We start from the raw sequence: 18,807 nt of genomic DNA on the forward strand, positions 1-18,807 counted from the left end.
TTGGAATGTTCCTGTCTTTCCTAAAGGTCCTAGCATAGGTTTAGCTGGAGTGTGCCTGGTGGTAGTGGTTTAGTCACTAAGTCATATCTGACTCTTGTGACCCCATGGACTGTAGCCTACTAGGCTCCTCTGTCCATGGTATTCTCCAGGCAAGAATACTGGAGTGGGTTGCTGTTTGCTTCTCCAGGGGATCTTCCCGACCTAGGCTGATTCCAGCTAAACCCTTTGGGGATGCAGGATTCCACAATAGCTTGACATATGGGAACCCCTAGACCTTAGCCACGTGAGTGTGTATCTACCTGCTTCTGTTGTCACCCTCTGCCCCCTCTTTGGCTCAGAATGATGACCCCTTCCACTCTTGGGGGGCCAGTTGACTAGGATCTCAGAATGGGCAGTTGACTAGGACTTCCCTGGTGGCTCAGACAGTAAAGTGTCTGCCTACAATGTGGGAGACCTGAGTTCGATCCCTGGGTTGGGAAGGTCCTCTGGAGAAGGAAATGGCAGCTCACTCCAGTACTCTTGCCTGGAAAATCCCATGGACAGAGGAGCCTGGTAGGCTACAGTCCATAGGGTCGCAAAGAGACATGACTGGGCGACTAAACTTTCACTTTCACTTTCCACTCTTGGGGTTTAATGATACGAGCCAGGCTGGCTCAGGCTCTCATACTAGCATTCCTGCCTCCAATGTACACAAAGTCCAGAACTTTCTAAGCCATCTTCTTTTCTAGGAAAAGAAGCACATTTCCAGCTTTTGGGAAAGAAGTGTGTCTCATAGATCATTCGGTAAGGAAAGCAAACCTCAACTACTTTGCCCCAACCCTGACATGCCCTTTGGTGGGGAGTAGAGCAGAAAATATGGGTCCAGAAGCAGCATCTCACAAGAGGGTGTGTCAGCCAGTGGGGTCCATGGTTTAAGTGGCCATGCAAGCTCCCAAATCTCTATATAGGGTCACCCACTGCCTTCCCCGCCCCTCAGTGCCTCATGATACCTTGAGACAGGGATTTAGGAGGTCTGGGAGAACCAGTGCTGCCCCTTAATGTATCTGTTCTGGGCAGCTCTGTCTGCTCCTGGAGAGGATGACTTTCCCTCTCCCCCAGCCTGTGGGTGTGGTGGGATCATATGGGATGGATGTGGAAGGTTTTGCAAACAAAGTTCTATACGCAGACTGACGTGGACAACCACAGAAAGAGCGGTCATCCATCCTAGAGTTGGTTGTATTTCTCCATTTTTAGAAAGAGAGATCCAAGACTTGCTCATAATAATGTGGCTGTAAGTGATTGCACATCCCGGGTCTGCGGGCTCTGTGGTCCCCCTCCAAGTGACTTTGGAGGATCTCAGGACAGTCTGCAGTAGCTGAGGCCCCTGTGCCTGCACTTGCCCTGGATGCCATGTCTTAACCTGGCTCCCTCTGAGTGTGGATTTACCATTCAGAGAGTGCCTTGGCTTGCATCACTAATGCAGCATCACGTTAAATTCTGTTTTGTCTGCCTCTTGCTCAGATGTGCCCTGTCCCCAGCACTGTTCATCTAGAGCCCATCTGCTGTGAGTGCCAGGCCAAATTTGGGGGCTACCTGCCAGTGCCCAGGGCTAAGGCAGCACTGCCTTACTGGGTCCCTCGCTCCTTGAGACCCCAAAATCAGGTAGGTGACTTGAATCAGGGGTTCAGATTTGTGGAGATATGATTGACATGTGATAAAATGGCACACATATAAAATTTGATAAATCTTGACATATGCACACACCCATGAAACCACCACCACAATTGTGATAATGTACAGTCATCTCTAGATATTCACAGGGGATTGGTTCTAGGATGCATGTAGATACCAGAATCCAGGGTGCTCAAGACACTTGTATAAAATGGTATAATGCAGTACATGTACACAACCCCGAAAGGTTTCCTTGTACCCTTTTCAAAATTTTATTTATTTCTGTTTTGCTGTGCTGGGTCTTCATTGGTGTGCTCAAGCTTTTCCCTAGTTGGGGTGAGTGGGGGCTACTCTGTAGTCGCAGTGCATGGATTCTCACTGCGGTGGCTTCTCTTGTGGAGTATGGACTCCAGTAGTTGCAGCACAAAGGCTCAGTAGTTGCAGCTTGTGGCCTCTGGAGTGTGGGCTCAGCGGTTGTGGTGCATGGGCTTAGTTGCTTCCTGTCTTGTAGAATCTTCCTGAACCAGGGATTGAACCCATGAACCATGCATTGGCAGGCGGATTCTTAACTACTGAACCACTAGGGAAGTCCTCCTTGTTCCCTTCTGTAATTCCACTCAACCCTCTCTCCCCACAGTCCCCAGGCAACCATGGGTCTGTTTCTGTCACTATAGATTCGTTTGCATTTCCTTGAATTTTATATAAATGGAATCGTATAGTATGTACTTTTTTTAGTCTGGTTTCTTTTGTGGTGGTGGTGGTTTAGTCACGGAGTCGTGTGTCTGGCTCTTTGCGGCCCCATGGACTATATATAGCCCACCAGGCTCCTCTGTCCATGGGATTTCCCAGGCAAGAATACTGGAGTGGGTTGCCATCTCCTTCTCCTGGGGCTTCTTTTACTCAGCATGATTATTTTTGAGATTCACCTATATGGTTGTGTTCACTGATAGTTCATTCCTTTTTACTGCTGAGCAGTGTGTTGTTATATGGATAGACCATTCATCCAGTGAAGGACGTGTGGATCATTTCCAGTTTTTTTCTATTTTGTCCAACAAATAAAGCTGCTGTGAACATTTGTGTATAAGTATTTGTGTGAACATGCCTTCATTTTTCTTGGGCAAGCACCTAGGAAAGGCATTGCTATATTGTATGGGTGGCATATGTTTAATTTTCTAAGAAACTGTCAACTGTTTTGCAAAAATGGTTGTTCCATTTTACAATCTTCCCAACAATGTATAAAGTTCAAGTTGCTTCATGTCTTCATGAACGCTTGGTTTGGTGAGTGTTTTAAATTTTGGCCATCTTAATAAGTGTTTATCTCATTGTATGTTTTTTAATTAAAACATTTTTAAAATTGTGGTTTCAAAGATTGCGGGATCTCAGTTCCCTGATCAGGGACTGAACCTGCACTCCAGGCAGTGAAGGTGCAGAGTCCCAACCCCTGGACCACTAGGGAATTCCTCTCATTGAGGCTTTAACTTGTGTATTTCCACAGTGACTAATGATGTTGAGCATCTCTTCGTATATTTTTACCATATGCATATCTTACTTGATTTGTGTCTGTTCAAGTATTTTGCCCATTAAAAACGTTGAGTTGCTTTTTTTTAATTACTGAGTATTGAGAGTTCTTTATATATCTGTATAAAAGTTCTTTATTAGATATTTAGTTTGCAAGTGTTTTCTCCACGTTTTTGACTTGTCTTCTAATTCTCTTATTACTATCTTTAAAAGAGCAGAAGTTTTAGATTTTGATGAAGTCCGATTATCAATTTAATAATTTAGTCCTTTCTGCATCTTGCTTAGGCATGCCTGTTCCCAGCACAGTGGTGTATCATGGTTGCCTTTCATCAGGCTGAGGACTTCACTTCTATTTCTAGTTTGTTGAGAGCTTTTATCAGAAATGAATCATTTAAGTTTTCAGGAAGACTTTGTGTAGAGTTGGTGTTATTTTTCACTTCTAGTGTTTTTAGATGTTGGCCGTGGGTCTCTTATATGACAATGTACATGGCAGAAAGTGAGTCTTCCAGAGTCTTCCAAAAGGTTACCTCCTACCTTCTCCTCCTTTTCAGGGATAAAACATTCCCAGAAGCCCAAGATTTTTTGTTCCCTTACCCCCCAGACCCTTTGTTGGCAAGAGGGAGTGGCTGATCCCTGGCCTGACCGCTTTGCATCATAAGCAAAGTTGGTTTCTTTTAACAAAAGGAGGAATGATTGCTGTGTGGCTACCCTCGTAGTTCTCTTGTCATGTCTTTTGGACTCTCAGCAGGCATGGTTGCTCTCTTGATTCTCCACCTAGCTGCCCCTCTGGCCTTGAATGTTCTCCCAACTCTGCTCCCCGAGTCCCAGTGTTTCTTCTTTCCCAGTGGACAGTGCTGTGCAGGGAGCTGCTGTGGGAAGGATGAGGTCTTGTTGCTTCTGGTGCAGCACCTGCCATGGAGAACGGGCTTAGCAGCCATGGGTGGATTGAGTAGAAGTGGCCAGAGTATCCTTATCCTGGCGGGCAAAAGGGTCCTATGTGAGAGGGGTCCTGTGCCATGGTGACAAGGAGCCAGGGCGCAGGGAGGTGCCCGGGTCTCCAGGCCTCGTCTTATCTGCTTTGGAGGAGGTCCAGGACTCCCTTCCTCCTTCCTGCAGCAGTGTCTGCTTGGCAGCACACCTTACACCCAGGGTCCAGTGCAGTCCTCCCACGGCCTCAGAGGTTGCAGGGGTTACTCGAAGTAGTTTTGATTATGTTTTATAATGTGAGCTGTGAGCACATGGTTGGAAATTCCCACAGTGCAGCAGGGGTGTGGTACACAGAACTCTGTCCTACCCCTCTTCCAGAGGTGTCCTCATTTGGCCTTCTGGAGGTTTTCTGTGCTTGTGTTGTTTGGCTAGCAATGTACAAGTCACCCTACGACCCAACTTGATACAGCAGTCACTGTGATAACTCATGTGGCTGAGGGACACTCTGCTGGCAGCTTGGCCTCAGATATCCTGATCTTGGGGTCAGCGGGCTGTCCCAGGCACTGTCTTGTGGCCATGGCAGAGATGTGAGAGCAGCTGGACACCTATGAGGTCTTCAGCCTGACAGATCTGGCTACTGTCACTTCCTACTTATACTGTTGGCCAGTCCAGTACGTGATCTGACCAGAGTCAAGGGGCAGAGTCTACTGTTCTGGAAGGAACTGCAGAATTGCAGAGCAAAGAGTGAGGCTAGCGGTGGTGATGAGGCATTGGGGTAAGGATCTGACCCATCACAACTCATATACAAACAACACTGCACACATATTCTTTAATTTTTTTGATGTAAATGGTAGCATGCTGTATTCACAGTGCTGCATTTCTCACTTAATATTGCATCTCTGTGCTCATTGTATGTCAGGACAGACAGATCTGCATTATTCTTTCCAAAGGCCATCCATTCCCTTTGTCCCTGTGTCCGTTATTTATTGTCCCTTATTACCAGATTCAGGCTGATTGGTCACTACAGTCAGTGCTGCACTGAGTGTTCTTGAGCAAATGCACATGTGTCTTCACGGGATGCGGTCCCAGAAGTGCAACTGCTGGACCAAAGACTATCCATGTTAGACTTTGACCAGTGTGGCCAAGGTGCTGGCAGAGTCCTCTCTCTCACTGAGATCGCTGAGGCTCAGAGGGGCTAAATGTGGCACCAAGGGTGCTCCTGGAGGCCGGTAGTTTCAGGACGGAGCCAGGTCTCCTGACTCCCCCCATGTGTCCCACCACAGCACCACGCCCTGTGGATGTGCAGGTGGTGGGTAATGAGGGTGCTGGCCACCCCTGGGAATATCATGATGGGGGGACCTGCTCCCTCAGCTGGGCAGTCGGGGTGTACTGTGGGAGGGGCATAGCAGAGGCACTCTCCAGGGCCCTGTCCCTGAGGCTGAGGTTTTCTGGGGTGTGGCTCCACCCCTCTTTGGACCTTCTCTTCCCTTCCTCTGTTAGATCCAAAAGATGGTCCGGTCTTATATTCCCAAAACCACCAAGGCATGCCCCTGCCCATGCCACCGCTTTGGGGGCCACCTCCCGATGCCTAGGGATCAGGCCGTGATGCCCTACTGGGTGCCTCAGGTCCTGAGGTCTCACAAGAAGGTAAGAGGGAGGCTCGTATGGCAGCAAGGCCTGAAAGTGAGGGGTGGGCCGAGGGGGACCCAGAGATGAGGGGAAGGGTGCCGGGTTCCTTCCCCACAGTGGTCTGCATTGGTGTCTGGGGGTCTCCTCCAAGCTGTGGCCTAGGGCAGCAGAGAGCAGGAGGCAAGTGGTACTCAGGGCAGGCCCAGGTTAGGTGTCCTGGTGGTATTGGGAAGGGTGGGATACACTGCGCTCTGAGGGTCTGCTGCTACCTTTCCCATCATTTCTTCTGCCCCTCCTCCTCCCCCTCTCCTCCTTTCTCTTCCCTCTTCTCCAACTTGCTCACCTCCCTCCCTCCTTCTTCCCACCCCACCCTGCTGCTCCTTGCCTCCCCTCTACCTCACTTTCCTCGGCCTGTCTGAGCAGCCTGACCTTGTAGCCCTAGCCTGGCAGGCATGGAGCAAGGGTTCTGGGGAGGGGCCGTAGCTCAAGAGTCTGTGCTCACTCTTCGGCTCTGTCTGGCCACCTCCACACCTCTGGGTTCCAGGTCGATGTTTGTGGTGGGGTATGGTTGGCCAGGTCTAGCCCCGCTCAGTTCCAGGGCCACTCCTCTTCCTTGCTTTCTGAGTGTCCTGGAATTAGAGGCTTCTTCTGCCTTCACCCACATTCCATCTGCTGGTTTTCTGTCACCAAGTAGCAAACTGTCACCAGAATTAAAACCTGGAGGCCTTTTAAAAAAACATAACTTGCATTCTGAGCTGGTCATGGACCCGTTTCTGGGGGTCTCCAGGCTAAATCACTGGGCCCCCGTCTTGGTGGATCACTGGGCTGATGCACTTGCCCACGTTCTTATCTTTTATCCTAGGTGGTGAAAAGGCAGCAGAGTTTTAAAGGCGTCCCAGGTAACTCAGTGCACTTGTGTCTCATCACCCCCTCCCCAAGGAAGGCGGGGTTCTCATGAACATCATGATGGGAGTGGGGTAGACTTCTGTCATGATGGGTATAACACAGAGAAGGCCACAGTCTGGCACACATACCACTTCTCCGACACCTACCCTTACCAGGCATCACTAATCACCCCTCATCTTTTCCTAGTGAACCCAGAGAAGCCTCAGACTCTATCAGTTATCAATATTGACTCTCAGGATGAAACCAATTTGCATCCTGGGGTTAGGTGGTATCTGAAGTGTTTTTTAAGCTCTAATCTTCTATGATTCATGATATGACTTGTGTATGTATGTGTTATATATAAATATACATTTATGACAGTGTATAGGCTTGTATGTTGACATATTCTATCTTCATGTATTCCTGACACATTGTATGTTCATGATACCACACTTATGCATATATTCATCATACAGTGTATACATATATTCATATGTTCATGACAGGCCTAGCGCATACTCACATGTTCACAGTGCAGTTCATAATCATGACAAGGTGTGTTCACGTATCCTCATATGTGGCCTGATGTACGCGTGTCCTCACACGCTCAGTCTCGGTGTGCCAGGAGATGGTGTCTCTACTTGCACCTTTACTTTCTTCATCTCTGAAATGAGCAGAGGTGCTTTTCCTCACAGATGGTTGACATGTCTGCTTTCTCTGCATTGCATGTGAGCAAGGGAGTGGACGTGTTTTGTGCAGTCTGATCACACCCTCCTCTTTTTGTGCTGGGGCCAGATTGCATGGTGAGTGCCCTTGATGGACTCTCTGGAGGAGGACCTGAGAGAACTGAGAGGTTGGGTGTCTGACAAGGGGTTTTCCTGATGAGCAGGTGATTTGAGCGGCCCACCCAGAGCCTGGGTGTGTGCAGGTCGGGGTAGAGTGGTTGGGAAATGAGCGGCCACTACCTCTCATGCTCACCTCTTCATGTAGAAGATACTTAACTTTTCCCTGATTTTAAAAGCACAGTTAGGAGGAGCATGAATTGTCACAGCCTTTGGCAGAAGGTTTGGAGGTATCGATCAAATTTTATAATGTGAAAAATCTTTAATCCAACAAGCCCATGTCTGGGTAATATCTGTGGGCACTCCACGCATGTCTGTCTGTAGCAGTAATTTCTTTGGTGAAAAATTGGAAGCAACTTAAGTGTCTCTTCGTGGGAGGATGGACATAAATAGAGGTGCATTTGAAATGTGGCACCAGCTACCTAAAGTCCACAGCTGTTAGGGATGATGAAACGGACCCCCCAACACATTGCAAGGTAGAATAACAAGTCAGTGTAGCCCAGGCAATAGGACTCCACTAGTGTCAATTTCAGAGAAGGCAATGGCACCCCACTCCAGTGCTCTTGCCTGGAGAATCCCATGGACAGAGGAGCCTGGTGGGCTACAGTCCATGGGGTCGCTAAGAGTCGGACACGACTGAGCGACTTCACTTTCACTTTTCACTTTCATGCATTGGAGAAGGTAATGGCACCCCACTCCAGTGTTCTTGCCTGGAGAATCTCAGGGACGGGGGAGCCTGGTGGGCTGCCGTCTATGGGGTCGCACAGAGTTGGACATGACTGAAGCGACTTAGCAGCAGCAGCAGTGTCAATTTAAAAATGAAAGCTCTGTTTATGTGTAGGTTAAGGTTGGTTTCGTGTGTCTGAGCTGACAGTCACAGGTAATCCCTGTGGGTGGGAAAGGGGCAGGTCAGCCCAGCAAAGAGAGGCTTCTGGGGTGTGTGTGTGTGTGCGCATGGTGAACAAAACAGATAGCAACACGTTGCCTCAAGTTTTAGGTGGAAGAGCCAGAAATCACTTTATTAAAAAAAGTGGCCATAGAATGAGAACCACCTGAGAAACTGCTCTTCTTACTGTATAGTATAAACTCACCAATTTAGTGGTTTATTTTTATTGGTTGTTTTTGGCTTTGACTACTCTGCGTCTTTAAGAAAGTGTAAAAGCTTAGTCGTTTTATTAGTGAATCATGCATCCATTGATAACACTGTTAAAAACCAGTATTAATTTTTACTCCAGCCATGGTTTTATAGTTCAGGTGATTTATGTTAGTAATATTTCAAGCCTCAAACCCATTCAAGGACAGGAATGAGAATGTGTTCACAGGATGGGAGTGAGAGTGTGTTCACAGGATGGGAGTGAGAGTGTGTCACAGGATGGGAGTGAGAGTGTGTCACAGGATGGGAGTGAGAGTGTGTCACAGGATGGGAGTGAGTGCCAGTCTCACTGCCACTAGGAGGTTAGGGAGCCTTCTCTCCTCTGAGCTTCATACAGAGTGACCTAAAAATAAGAGATGGTTCGTTGGCTTCAAATCCAGCTGAGTTCCATTTTAGAAAAATCTGTGTTTCTGATCTTGTAAATAGAGGGCTCATGTGCTTTTCTTCTTTATGCTCTTGTGATAGTTTTTTATAAAGAAAAGATAGTTTATATTTGTTAAGAATGTATTTTATATTAGTATGATTAGAGTCAGGGTACTACATTTTTAGTAGTAGCATATTAATAGCATAGTAAAAATAAATAAGAGATATAACATCAAGAGGGTCACATGTGACCAAAGCAGGTCTTGAAAAAGCTAAAGAGCATGGAGGAGATAGAGATGTTTGAATTCCATTTGTGTTTGTGGTGGTTGTTTACTGCTTATTATGGGAAATATCAGATACTCTGCAAAAGCCCATGTTCCCTTCCCTCGGCTACAGCCACGATCAACTGATCAACTCTTGGATGATTTGGTTTCTTCTGTGCTTCACCCACTCCATACCCCCTCCTCCCCCCCAAAAAAAGGAAAAAGAAAAAGATTACTGTGGAGCAGATCACCACTAACTACCATATCCTTTCATTCATAAATCTTTCAGTAGGCAGCTCTAAAAGATAAAGACTCAGAAAACACAGCCACAAAGGCTCACAGTCGCCCTAGAAACAAACACATAGCCATGCTGTCTTCATCTCCGTGGGCGCTGTGTGAGTGCTCACACCCCAGGGCTGCGACCTGCCTTGCTGTGACACCTGGTTCCTTTGCCCTGGTTTCCTGAGGGCTCTCTCATGGGTACAGGCTCGAGAGTACCCTGGCCCCAGACCCCTCGGGGCCTGACTCACTTTCTCTGCCTAGAAGCCCCTCTGGATGTGCGCTCCGGGTACAACCGCTGGCGGATCTGTGGTGAAGGGCGCCATCTCCTCAAGTGGCAGCAGCTCCAGGCTCTTCACCAGGCTGGGCCGGTGGCCTCGGGGCAGCCAGAAAGCCCCCCAGCCTCCCTCCTGCCCCTCAACCTCAGCCTCCTGACACTCCTCCATGCCCTGCTGAGGGTCATGGAGGCCATCCGGTGAGCAGGTGTGGGTGGGGCAGTGGTGGCCTTGGGCTTATCTTACGTCCTGGGGTTTAGTTGAGTTGAAGGTGTGGGAGAACTTGGTTGTCGCGCAGCAGAGGGTGAGAGGTGGGCACCACTCTGATTACTGTTACGTTGTTAGCATCGTCTGGATTGTTGCTCATACCTGACACACACATCTTCTTCCAGAAAATGCAAGGGAAGAACAAACCAGATGCATCAAGGTTAGGGCCAGTGGTAGGGTGGTGGAGCATCTACTCACCTTTATTTTCTCACCTGCCCTGTTCTCAAGTTTCTAAATTCCCCTTCCCCCAAAAGACCACTGGTTTCAGTTTCTACAAACTTCTGTTGTGTTGGGGTCCCTCTGGAGTTTAAGCACACTACAGCCTCGGGGAACCTGCTGCCTCTCTCACAGCCCAGCCCCAACTATCAAGGCTCCATATTGAAAAGCCCTTTCACCAGCCTTGAACACACCTGGCCTTGCCCAGGCCTGCATTTCTCACCTGGGGCCCCACTCTGCCTCTGCCACCACCCAGGAAGCCTCCAGGGCAACCTCAGGTTCATTGCAGGGCCTCTCCTCACCTGGTTACTTAGTCCCCTCAGTAACAGCTCTCCTCCTCCTTCTCGTCCTCTTAATGCCCCAGTTTACCCATGTCCCCAACCATTACCCCATCCACCTTCTTCTTCCTGTTTCTTTTATCACACCTATATATAAATATATACAAACACACACCAATATGTAAATAGAAGGCATGCAAATACATATCAATATGTAAATGTGCACAATTAGAATTTACATATATTGACTTATTTACTTTTTGTCTATCTCCTCCACCCAGTTGTAAGAGGAATGTTCTAGAAAATGTCCAGTATCTGAAAACAGTTTCAGATGCCTTTTGCCCAGTTTTTTAGTTGTTCAAATAGGAAACCAGCTCTGTCATTGTCACTCCATCTTTTCTGGAAGTGGAAATTCCTCTCCCTGCATCCTTCCTGGCCACTCTCCTAGTACTGGGCACTCCCTGTGGTCACATATGACGCCGTGATGCACATTTGCATACAGGTGCCTGTAGTGGACCTGGGTTGCAGCTTCTCCAGGGCGAGTGCCCCGAGGAAGCAGCTGGCCAGGGTTGTCAGCTTTGCATGATCTGAATGGGTCAGCACTGTGAGACTTCCTTCTTTGTTTAAGTTTCATCTTTCTTTTTGTGTTTGTCAACTTGATGTCAAATTTGGTTGGACTCCCTGGTTCCCACTCTGGGAAGAACAAAGATAGAAACTTGTCTGTAGATGATCCATATTAAGTATTAATAGGTGGTTCAGGTGGGCCAAAGGAAAATTGCTAATACTTTTATGGGAGGTGTTTGCTTCTGAGCCAGGATCTTAGGGCAGAGGTCAGGCACTAACCAGCTGTTAGGAGAAATTCCTTACCTGCCTGGGGTGTATGTGGGGTGCCCTGTGAGAGCCCACAAAGCGCACACCCAGTTTATCTCAGGAGAAGCTGCTGGCCCATCTGCTGGCCTGGCAGAGGCTTGCTAGAACTCAGAGGCCATAGGAGAATGGATGAGCTCCGAACCTGCCCAACAGGGAGCCCAGAAGAGTAGTAATGAGTCAATCCTTGCCTTCTGGTCTGGACTTGCTGTGCCTTCGTTTTATTCAGTTCCTTCCACAGTTCTGCAGAGCTGGTGTTCTCCTTGGAGCCCAGAAGGGGAGAAGGGGCTGAGGGGGCTGAGTGCCTTCCCTCAGGTCGCACCCTGGACAGTGAGCCAGCCAGGGTGGCTCCCTGTCTCCTGTGCAGGCTCCTCAGTGGCCGAGTGTGCATTCTGCTCTGCCGCAGGGTTTCCTCCACCCTCCACCGCAGGGAGGCTCCTCACACGGGCCCTACAAGGCCAGTGTGGTTTCATTTTGGGGTCAGTTCCTAGTAATTGCCTTTCTCTTTGCTTTCTAGCCAGCTTTTTTGGGTATGAAGTTGAAATCAACGGCTACTGTCAAGAACATCAACAGAAATGTCCATCCTCCTCAAGGTCTTTAACAAAAGCCATCAAATCAGGGAGAGTCTGTGATAGTCACTGTTCTCTCAGTCAATGCAAGTTATTTATCATCAGGTGATTTTTAGTTGTAGTGGAGTTGCTGTGAATGTGGGTGAGATTCCATTATGAATATGATCAATAAATGTTATTTGTGAAACTCAAAGTGATCACTTTTTGAAAAATGATTTCCTCAGATTTCCCTTTGTGAGGGTGGGACTCGTTCTCCACCTCTGTGTCCCTGAGGGCGGGGGGCCGTGACTGAACTCTTCTTCCCTTTGCAAGGACAGCACATCCTCTGGATGAGGATCCTGAAACAGCTTTAGCATCTGTTTCATGTGGATCTCACTTTAAGTAACATAAAATTGTATGCAGTTTATATTTTTAAAAACTGAGATATCATTCACACACCGTAAAATTCACCTTTTTTAGAGTGATTTTGTGCTTTTTTTTTTTTTTTTGCTATATTTACAAGGTTGTACAATTGCCACTGCTACCTAATTCCAGACATTTTCACCCCCAAAAGAAACCCTATACCTATTAAGCACTTACTCCTTGTTCCCTTCTCTCCTCACCCCTGGAAACCACTAACCTACTTTTTCACTTTTCCAATTTTGTATAGATGGAATATGCATCCTTTGTATCTGGCTTGTTTTCATTTGGCATAATATTGTCAAGGTTCACCCACATAGTAGCTTCATTCCTTTTTTTATGGCTGGATAGTAAGCATTGCAAGGACAGACCACATCTCGTTTATCTGTTCATCAGTTGGTAGATATTGGCTTATTTATACTTTTGGGGTATTACTAATAATGCTGCTGTGAACGTTTATTTATGACTTTTGGTGTCAACATGTTTCATGTCTCTTGGGTATGTACCTGGGGGTGCTGGGTAATATGGTAACTCTCTTTAATGTTTTGAGGAGCTGCCTCAAGTTTCCATGGTGGAAAACACTGCCTGATTTATTTGTTTATTTATTATTATTATTTTTTATAGCAAAGTTTAAAAAAAACTTATTTAATTTTGGTTGCTCTGAGTCTTCAGTGCTGTGTGCGGGCTTTTCTCTAGTTCTGGTGAGCGGGGTTATTCTTCACTGCAGTGTGCAGACTTCTCATTGCAGTGGCTTCTCTTGTTATGGAGCACAGGCTCTAGAGCACGTGGGCTTCAGTAGTTCAGGCACACAGGCTCATAATTGTGGCTCTCAGGCCCCAGAGCCTGTGGGTTTCAGTAGTTGAGGATCACAAGCTTAGTTGCTCTGCGGCAGGTAGAATCTTCCAGACCAGGGATTGAGCCCATGTCCCCTGCGTTGGCAGGCAGGGAAGTCCCTGTGCACCGTTTCCCATTTCATATTCCCACCATCAGTGCATGAACTTTCTGATTTCTCCCTGTCTGAAGAGACTCGTGTACTCAGGGTGTTGCCGTGAGTGCTAGTTGTGGGGTGACTCTTGCCTGTTGTTTCTGCTCAGGTCAGTGTGGGAGCCGCTCTGCAGACACAGGTGTATTGATGTTTCTGAGTGCTTCTGTGATGCGACCCCACCATGCAGCAGTGACAGGGCCTCCCTTCCCCACACCTGCACCGGGCATGCCTCCTCCTCTGAACCTCTGCCAATGTGAGAGGTAAAGCGTGCTGTGACCTTTTAACTGGCATTGCTTAACTGAGGTGTGAGCAGCTCCTCATACTTTTGCCAGCATTTGTGCTGCCTCTTGGAGAAGGTGATGGCACCTCACTCCAGTACTCTTCCCTGGGGAATCCCAGGGACGGGGGAGCCTGGTGGGCTTCCGTCTGTGGGTTCGCCCAGAGTTGGACACGACTGAAGTGACTTAGCAGCAGCAACAGCAGCAGTGCTGCCTCTGCTGCAAGTGGTCTGTCCACAGCCTTCGCCATCCCTTCTGCTGTCTCACGTGGTTCCAGCTGAGGACAGCTGATGATGCCAGTTGCTGTACTTAAAGAAGACAGAAGAGCGAGGCATCTTTAACTAGAATGTCCTTGGACTTCAGAGTGCAGTCCTGGGGGCTGCAGTCATGGTCGAAGGTGTGTGTGAAGCATGGAAAGTTAGCCAGGCATAAAGCAAAGCACAGGCTAATGTGTGTGGGTCCCTGAGTCACTAAAGTTTATGAGCTGGGATGGCAAAGTACGAACCCTCATGGGCCTCCGATTGTCATCAGTTGACACAGTTGGGACCTGAGACATGCTGTTTCATAGGCATAGCTTTCTTCCTCAGGAGGTCTGACTACAGAAACTGAAAGCAAAGAGATGGTCAAGTGGTGACGGTGCTAGGAAGAAAGGCAAAGCAGAAAAAAGATGGGTGGTGATTGGGTGGGGGCCCTCTCTGAATAGGAGACCTGAGCGGAGGATTGAATGGGGTGACAGTGGGGACAGAGCCCCAGACTGTGGGGCGACAGGTGCAAAGGCCCTGACGATGAATATGCATGGGGTATGAGGAAGCTTAGGAGCCCAGTGTGACTACAGCGGAGAGTGAAGTGGACTGTGGTCAGGGATGGCAGTCTGGAGGTTAGCTCAGGCCTGGTCCTGAGGTCTTGGCATCATTTGCGGGTCTCAGGGTTTATTCTGACTCGAGGAAGCCCTTCGGAAGCGCCTGGACTGAATGGCCCCAGGCTGGCTTCTAACCTGCTCCCTCTGGTGGCCATGCTGAGGACTGACTGAGGAGGGGCAGTCTCGCTACCTGGGAGGGTGGGAATGAGCCTGAGCTCCTGGTGTGTACTGAGCGTGGAGACAACAGGATTTGCTGGTAGATTGGCTGGGGTGGGAGAGCAGCGGGGGAAGGAGTGGGTGTGATGGGCATGGTGGAGGAGCCACGTAGAGGCGCTGACATCACTGTTAGAACTGAGTCTGCGTGGAAAGGGGAGCTGTGGCTGGAGGGGTAAATTTGAGTCACCAGCTGGCTTGTTTTGGAGCCCTGGGGCTGGATGCAGTCACCTGGGAGTTGATGTGGGTGGGGAGGATGGAGACTGTGGCAAAAGGGGGGCCAGCTCCTGTGGGTCCTGCCATCTGCCTGCTCCGGGTCATCCAGGGCACCAGCAGACACACCTTCTCTACCACTGGATTTCTGGACGGCAGAGTTGAGACTACATGCCAGGCCAGAAGACTGTGATCTGGTCACTAAAATGATACTGAGGTGTTCCTAAATGATTGACATGTCGCATAGCAATAAACATGGGATCTGATGTTGTTACCTCTCCCCTCTCCCTAGCTTCCTCCCCTTCCTCCTCTCCCATTCCCTCTGCTTCCTTCTATCCCCCTTTTACCCATTTTTTCTCCTCCCCCTCCTCCCAGTCTTCTTTCTGGGTAATCTTTCTGCCATCAGTGATCATGTACCAGAGGCTCTCTACAGTCTAGGAGGGCCAGTTTCAGGATCTTACGGTCTGTCTGTGTCCTCCTGGTGCAGAACTGTGGAGGACCCCCTCCCCTCCATTACCACCACCGAGGGGTTGCCATGGACAGCGGTGCCTGGCAGGCTGTAGTCAGTCCATGGGGTTGCAAAGAGTCGAACAAGACTGAGCAACACACTTAATGGTAAAGGTGGTAAATTTTGTTTGTGCACTTCACCATAATAAAAAATTAAATGGAAACAAAACTGAAATCATTGATGTTTGCCATTGGTGTCGATCACTTGCTTGTTGTGCTCACAGCTGTTGTCAGCTCGAGTGTTGTAGTCTGTGTCTCGTGCAGCCTAGGGGACCTGAGGGCTGGGCTCTAAGAGCACGCTGGTGGAGTCAGCTAATCTCCAGGGCAGGGGGATCCTGTTGAATTGCTCTACATGTTTTACGAGGTGCCTACTATGTGCTAGGGGTCGTGCCAGCCACTCATGTGGTTCCAGCACCCAGTGTGAGGCCTCTTAATTGGCTTCAAATGTAGCTGCGGTGTTCCTGAGCCGCTTAACGACCTTGGGTAATGAGGTGTCTCAGGCACAATATTTGTTTAATGCTTTATTCATGGGCACAAAACAGTGGTAACATTAACTTCAGGGGAACTTTAATGATGTATGTGTTTGGTGAAGTCCCCAGCTCCCGACCCTTAAGGTGCTAGATCTGTTTGGGGCCATGTGAAATGTTTTGCATCACTTACAAGAAAGAAAAAAGAGGTGCTGTTTTTCTTTGGGAAAAGATGAGGTATTTCACAGCCAAACCTTGTTCTCCTGTGGAACATTTGTCAAAGACTGCAGAAAGGAAACACATGGAAATTTCCAATACTTCTTCTAAAGGAAGGAGCTGGGCTTGTCACATCACATGCACCCATCTCCCCATCTACTCACCTGTCACAGGCTGAGGCCTGCTCTATTCCACCAGTTCTGGGGTCAGTGTTTGTGTCCAACCAGCTGGATGAGGCCAATGATTTCATCTTTCTGAGCTCCCATTTCTTCACTTGCCAAGCGAGGCTTTGTTGGTGACAGGCTTGGTGCGTAGCCCAAAGCCTGGCCTAGAGCAAGCAAGCCTTCGATGCATGTAGTCAAGTTGTAGCCATGACCAATAATAATAGTAATATATTCTGAGATAGGCACTGTTTTCACCCCATTTTACATATGAAACTGAGGTAGAGCCCTCTGGTTCTGTTTCCTCTTAGAGTACAGGTGTGAAATGTGCAGGAGCCTGGCCAGGCTGGACCCTTGGAGCTGCTCCTTGCTGCTTGAGTGGCTGTGACTTCTAGATCCCTGGGTATCCCCAAGAGCCTGGGATCCAAGGGCCTGCCTGAGAGGAGGCCAGAGGTTGTAATTTCCTACCTCTGGACACAGTGAAAAGATTAGAAACAGAAAGATTATCACTTCATTTCTTTTCCTATTTAAATAGCTACCTTCCTTCCTGCTCCCCTCCAATCATTCCAAACAAAGTTTGCTTGGGGTGTTCAAGCTTCTTCCTTGTTTCTGTCCTCCCAGGTGAATGAGAAGCTGATTACGACCCGGGTGGGCAAAAGCAACCCCTGTTTGTGCAATCCCAAATTCTTCCTTCTTAAATAAAATTTAAGACCATCTGAAAACGAGCTGCAGGGGTGACCTCTCAGCTTTGATTCTTGGTTGAGTTTCTGAAAGGCATATGAAGCTGAGCCTGCTAATGCGCTGAAATAATTAACCTCAGCTCCAGGGAGGTGTTAATGCCTGAGGTATTCGCTTGCCAGTTGTCTTGCAGCTAGTGAGAAGCAGTGTCAGCCTCTCCCACTTACTGTCAAGTCGCAGCCTTACCATCTTTTCCAGGCTTGCTGTCGATCCCAGCTGACGGCAGCCACTTGACTCTGGTCCAGAGGATGACATAGGTGCCTCCACCTGTGCTTCCGGATGGTGTCCCTAGGGACAGACCTAGACAGGTGGTGGCAGCCAGCTTCCACGATGCCCAGTGGTTCCCCCTCCTGGAATTCACATCCTGTGAACCCCTGCCCCACTCACTGCACCACAGCTGGTCTGTGTGGCCAGTAGACTCTGCAGAAGTGATGCTGTCACTTTTAAGGTTGGGTCCTGAACAGTGCTGCGGCTTCCATCTTGGTGCCTCCTCCTCTCGCTCTCCTACTCGCTCTCCTCTTCCCCCTCCAACTCTGTCTCTCTGTCTTTCTGTCTCTCCAAATCTCTCCCCACCCTTCCCACTTCTCTCTTGGATCCTTTTCTTTGTGGAAGCCGGAGGCCATGTCCTGAGGAGCCCTGTGGAGAGGCCGCATGCCAAGGAACCTCAGCCTCAGTCGCTTGAGTGAGTGTGGCTACAGGTCCTCCTGCTTGTGCGGAGCCTTCATGACTGCACCATGCCATCTGCATGGTTGACTCTTCCTGCAGGAAAGTATCTTGGGTCTAGTAAGAGCTGGAGACATTTACTCATTACCCACCTACTGAGTGGACAGCTGATCATGAATAAACTCAGGAAGGAAGGAATGTGAGAAGATGCTTCTAATAAATGAGCTAGAGAGACTTCTTTGCGGCAGTTACTAAGCATTACATCACAATGTTTTGCTGTTCTGTGATGGAAAAGGGGAAGGGAAGTGAACTGATGTTTTGTAAGTGTCAACAGTAATGATACCTACTCTTCACTGTTTCCCACCTCTACCTGCTTCACATTCTTTTTACATGCATGGTGTTAATTCATCCTTCCTTTAACAAACAGGTGAGGTAATGGAGGCTCAGAGAGGTATAGTGATTTGCCCAAGGTCACACAGCCAGGCAGTGTGTGAGTGTGGGTTCAGCCCAGCGATGTGTCCTTGCAAAGGGGTGAATAGTGAATGGGACAGATGTGGAAGGGACAGTGCATCAGAGCTTGAAGGCACTGACGTTCTATAGATGGTGATCATGTTATCAAAAAAAGAAAAATTGAGACATACTGACTGAAAAAATATTTTTTATCAGGTGTATGAATTTATAAGAAAAAGAATCTTAAAAGACAGTCAAATAAATTGCTTGTTTTGAAAAGAAAGTTACATGAAGAGAAAACAAAATTATGCAGAAAGGTTTTTACCTATCAATGTTAGGCCATATCATATCAGAATGTTGGAAATTGGGAAGACCCTGGAAGTGAGGCACTTATGGTCATCATGGCTACATGATCTGGTTATTCCAGATTAGCTCTAAGGATTGAAGCTTTGGTCACTCTATCTTCCTGGTGAAGCAGCTGGCTGGGTTTCAGGTCCTGGCTATTCCTGTGTCAATCATACTAATTTTTAAGTAAAATTTTAATTTTTTGATAACTTCAGATTTGTCAAAACTAAGGAACATTGTTCTTAAGTAAACTGTAGATGGTATTCAGATTTCACCAGTTTTTCCATTAATGTCCTGGGGCTCAATTCAGGATACCTTACTGTGTTTCTCAC

General features: G+C 48.2%; 1 protein-coding gene across 1 annotated transcript in view; it reads left to right on the forward strand.

The window, feature by feature from the left end:
- Positions 1-655: 655 nt before the first annotated feature.
- Positions 656-18,807, forward strand: part of C18H16orf95 (chromosome 18 C16orf95 homolog) — an 85,296-nt gene continuing 67,144 nt past the window's right edge. Inside the window, exons 1-5 of the mRNA XM_027513672.1 lie at positions 656-783; positions 1,501-1,641; positions 5,596-5,742; positions 6,587-6,623; positions 9,777-9,984. Coding sequence (XP_027369473.1) covers positions 1,501-1,641; positions 5,596-5,742; positions 6,587-6,623; positions 9,777-9,984 — 533 coding nt within the window. The 5' untranslated portion in view covers positions 656-783. The remainder of the gene's footprint in view (positions 784-1,500; positions 1,642-5,595; positions 5,743-6,586; positions 6,624-9,776; positions 9,985-18,807) is intronic.

Source organism: Bos indicus x Bos taurus, chromosome 18 (genome assembly GCF_003369695.1).
Source record: "Bos indicus x Bos taurus breed Angus x Brahman F1 hybrid chromosome 18, Bos_hybrid_MaternalHap_v2.0, whole genome shotgun sequence".
Lineage (NCBI taxonomy): Eukaryota > Metazoa > Chordata > Mammalia > Artiodactyla > Bovidae > Bos > Bos indicus x Bos taurus.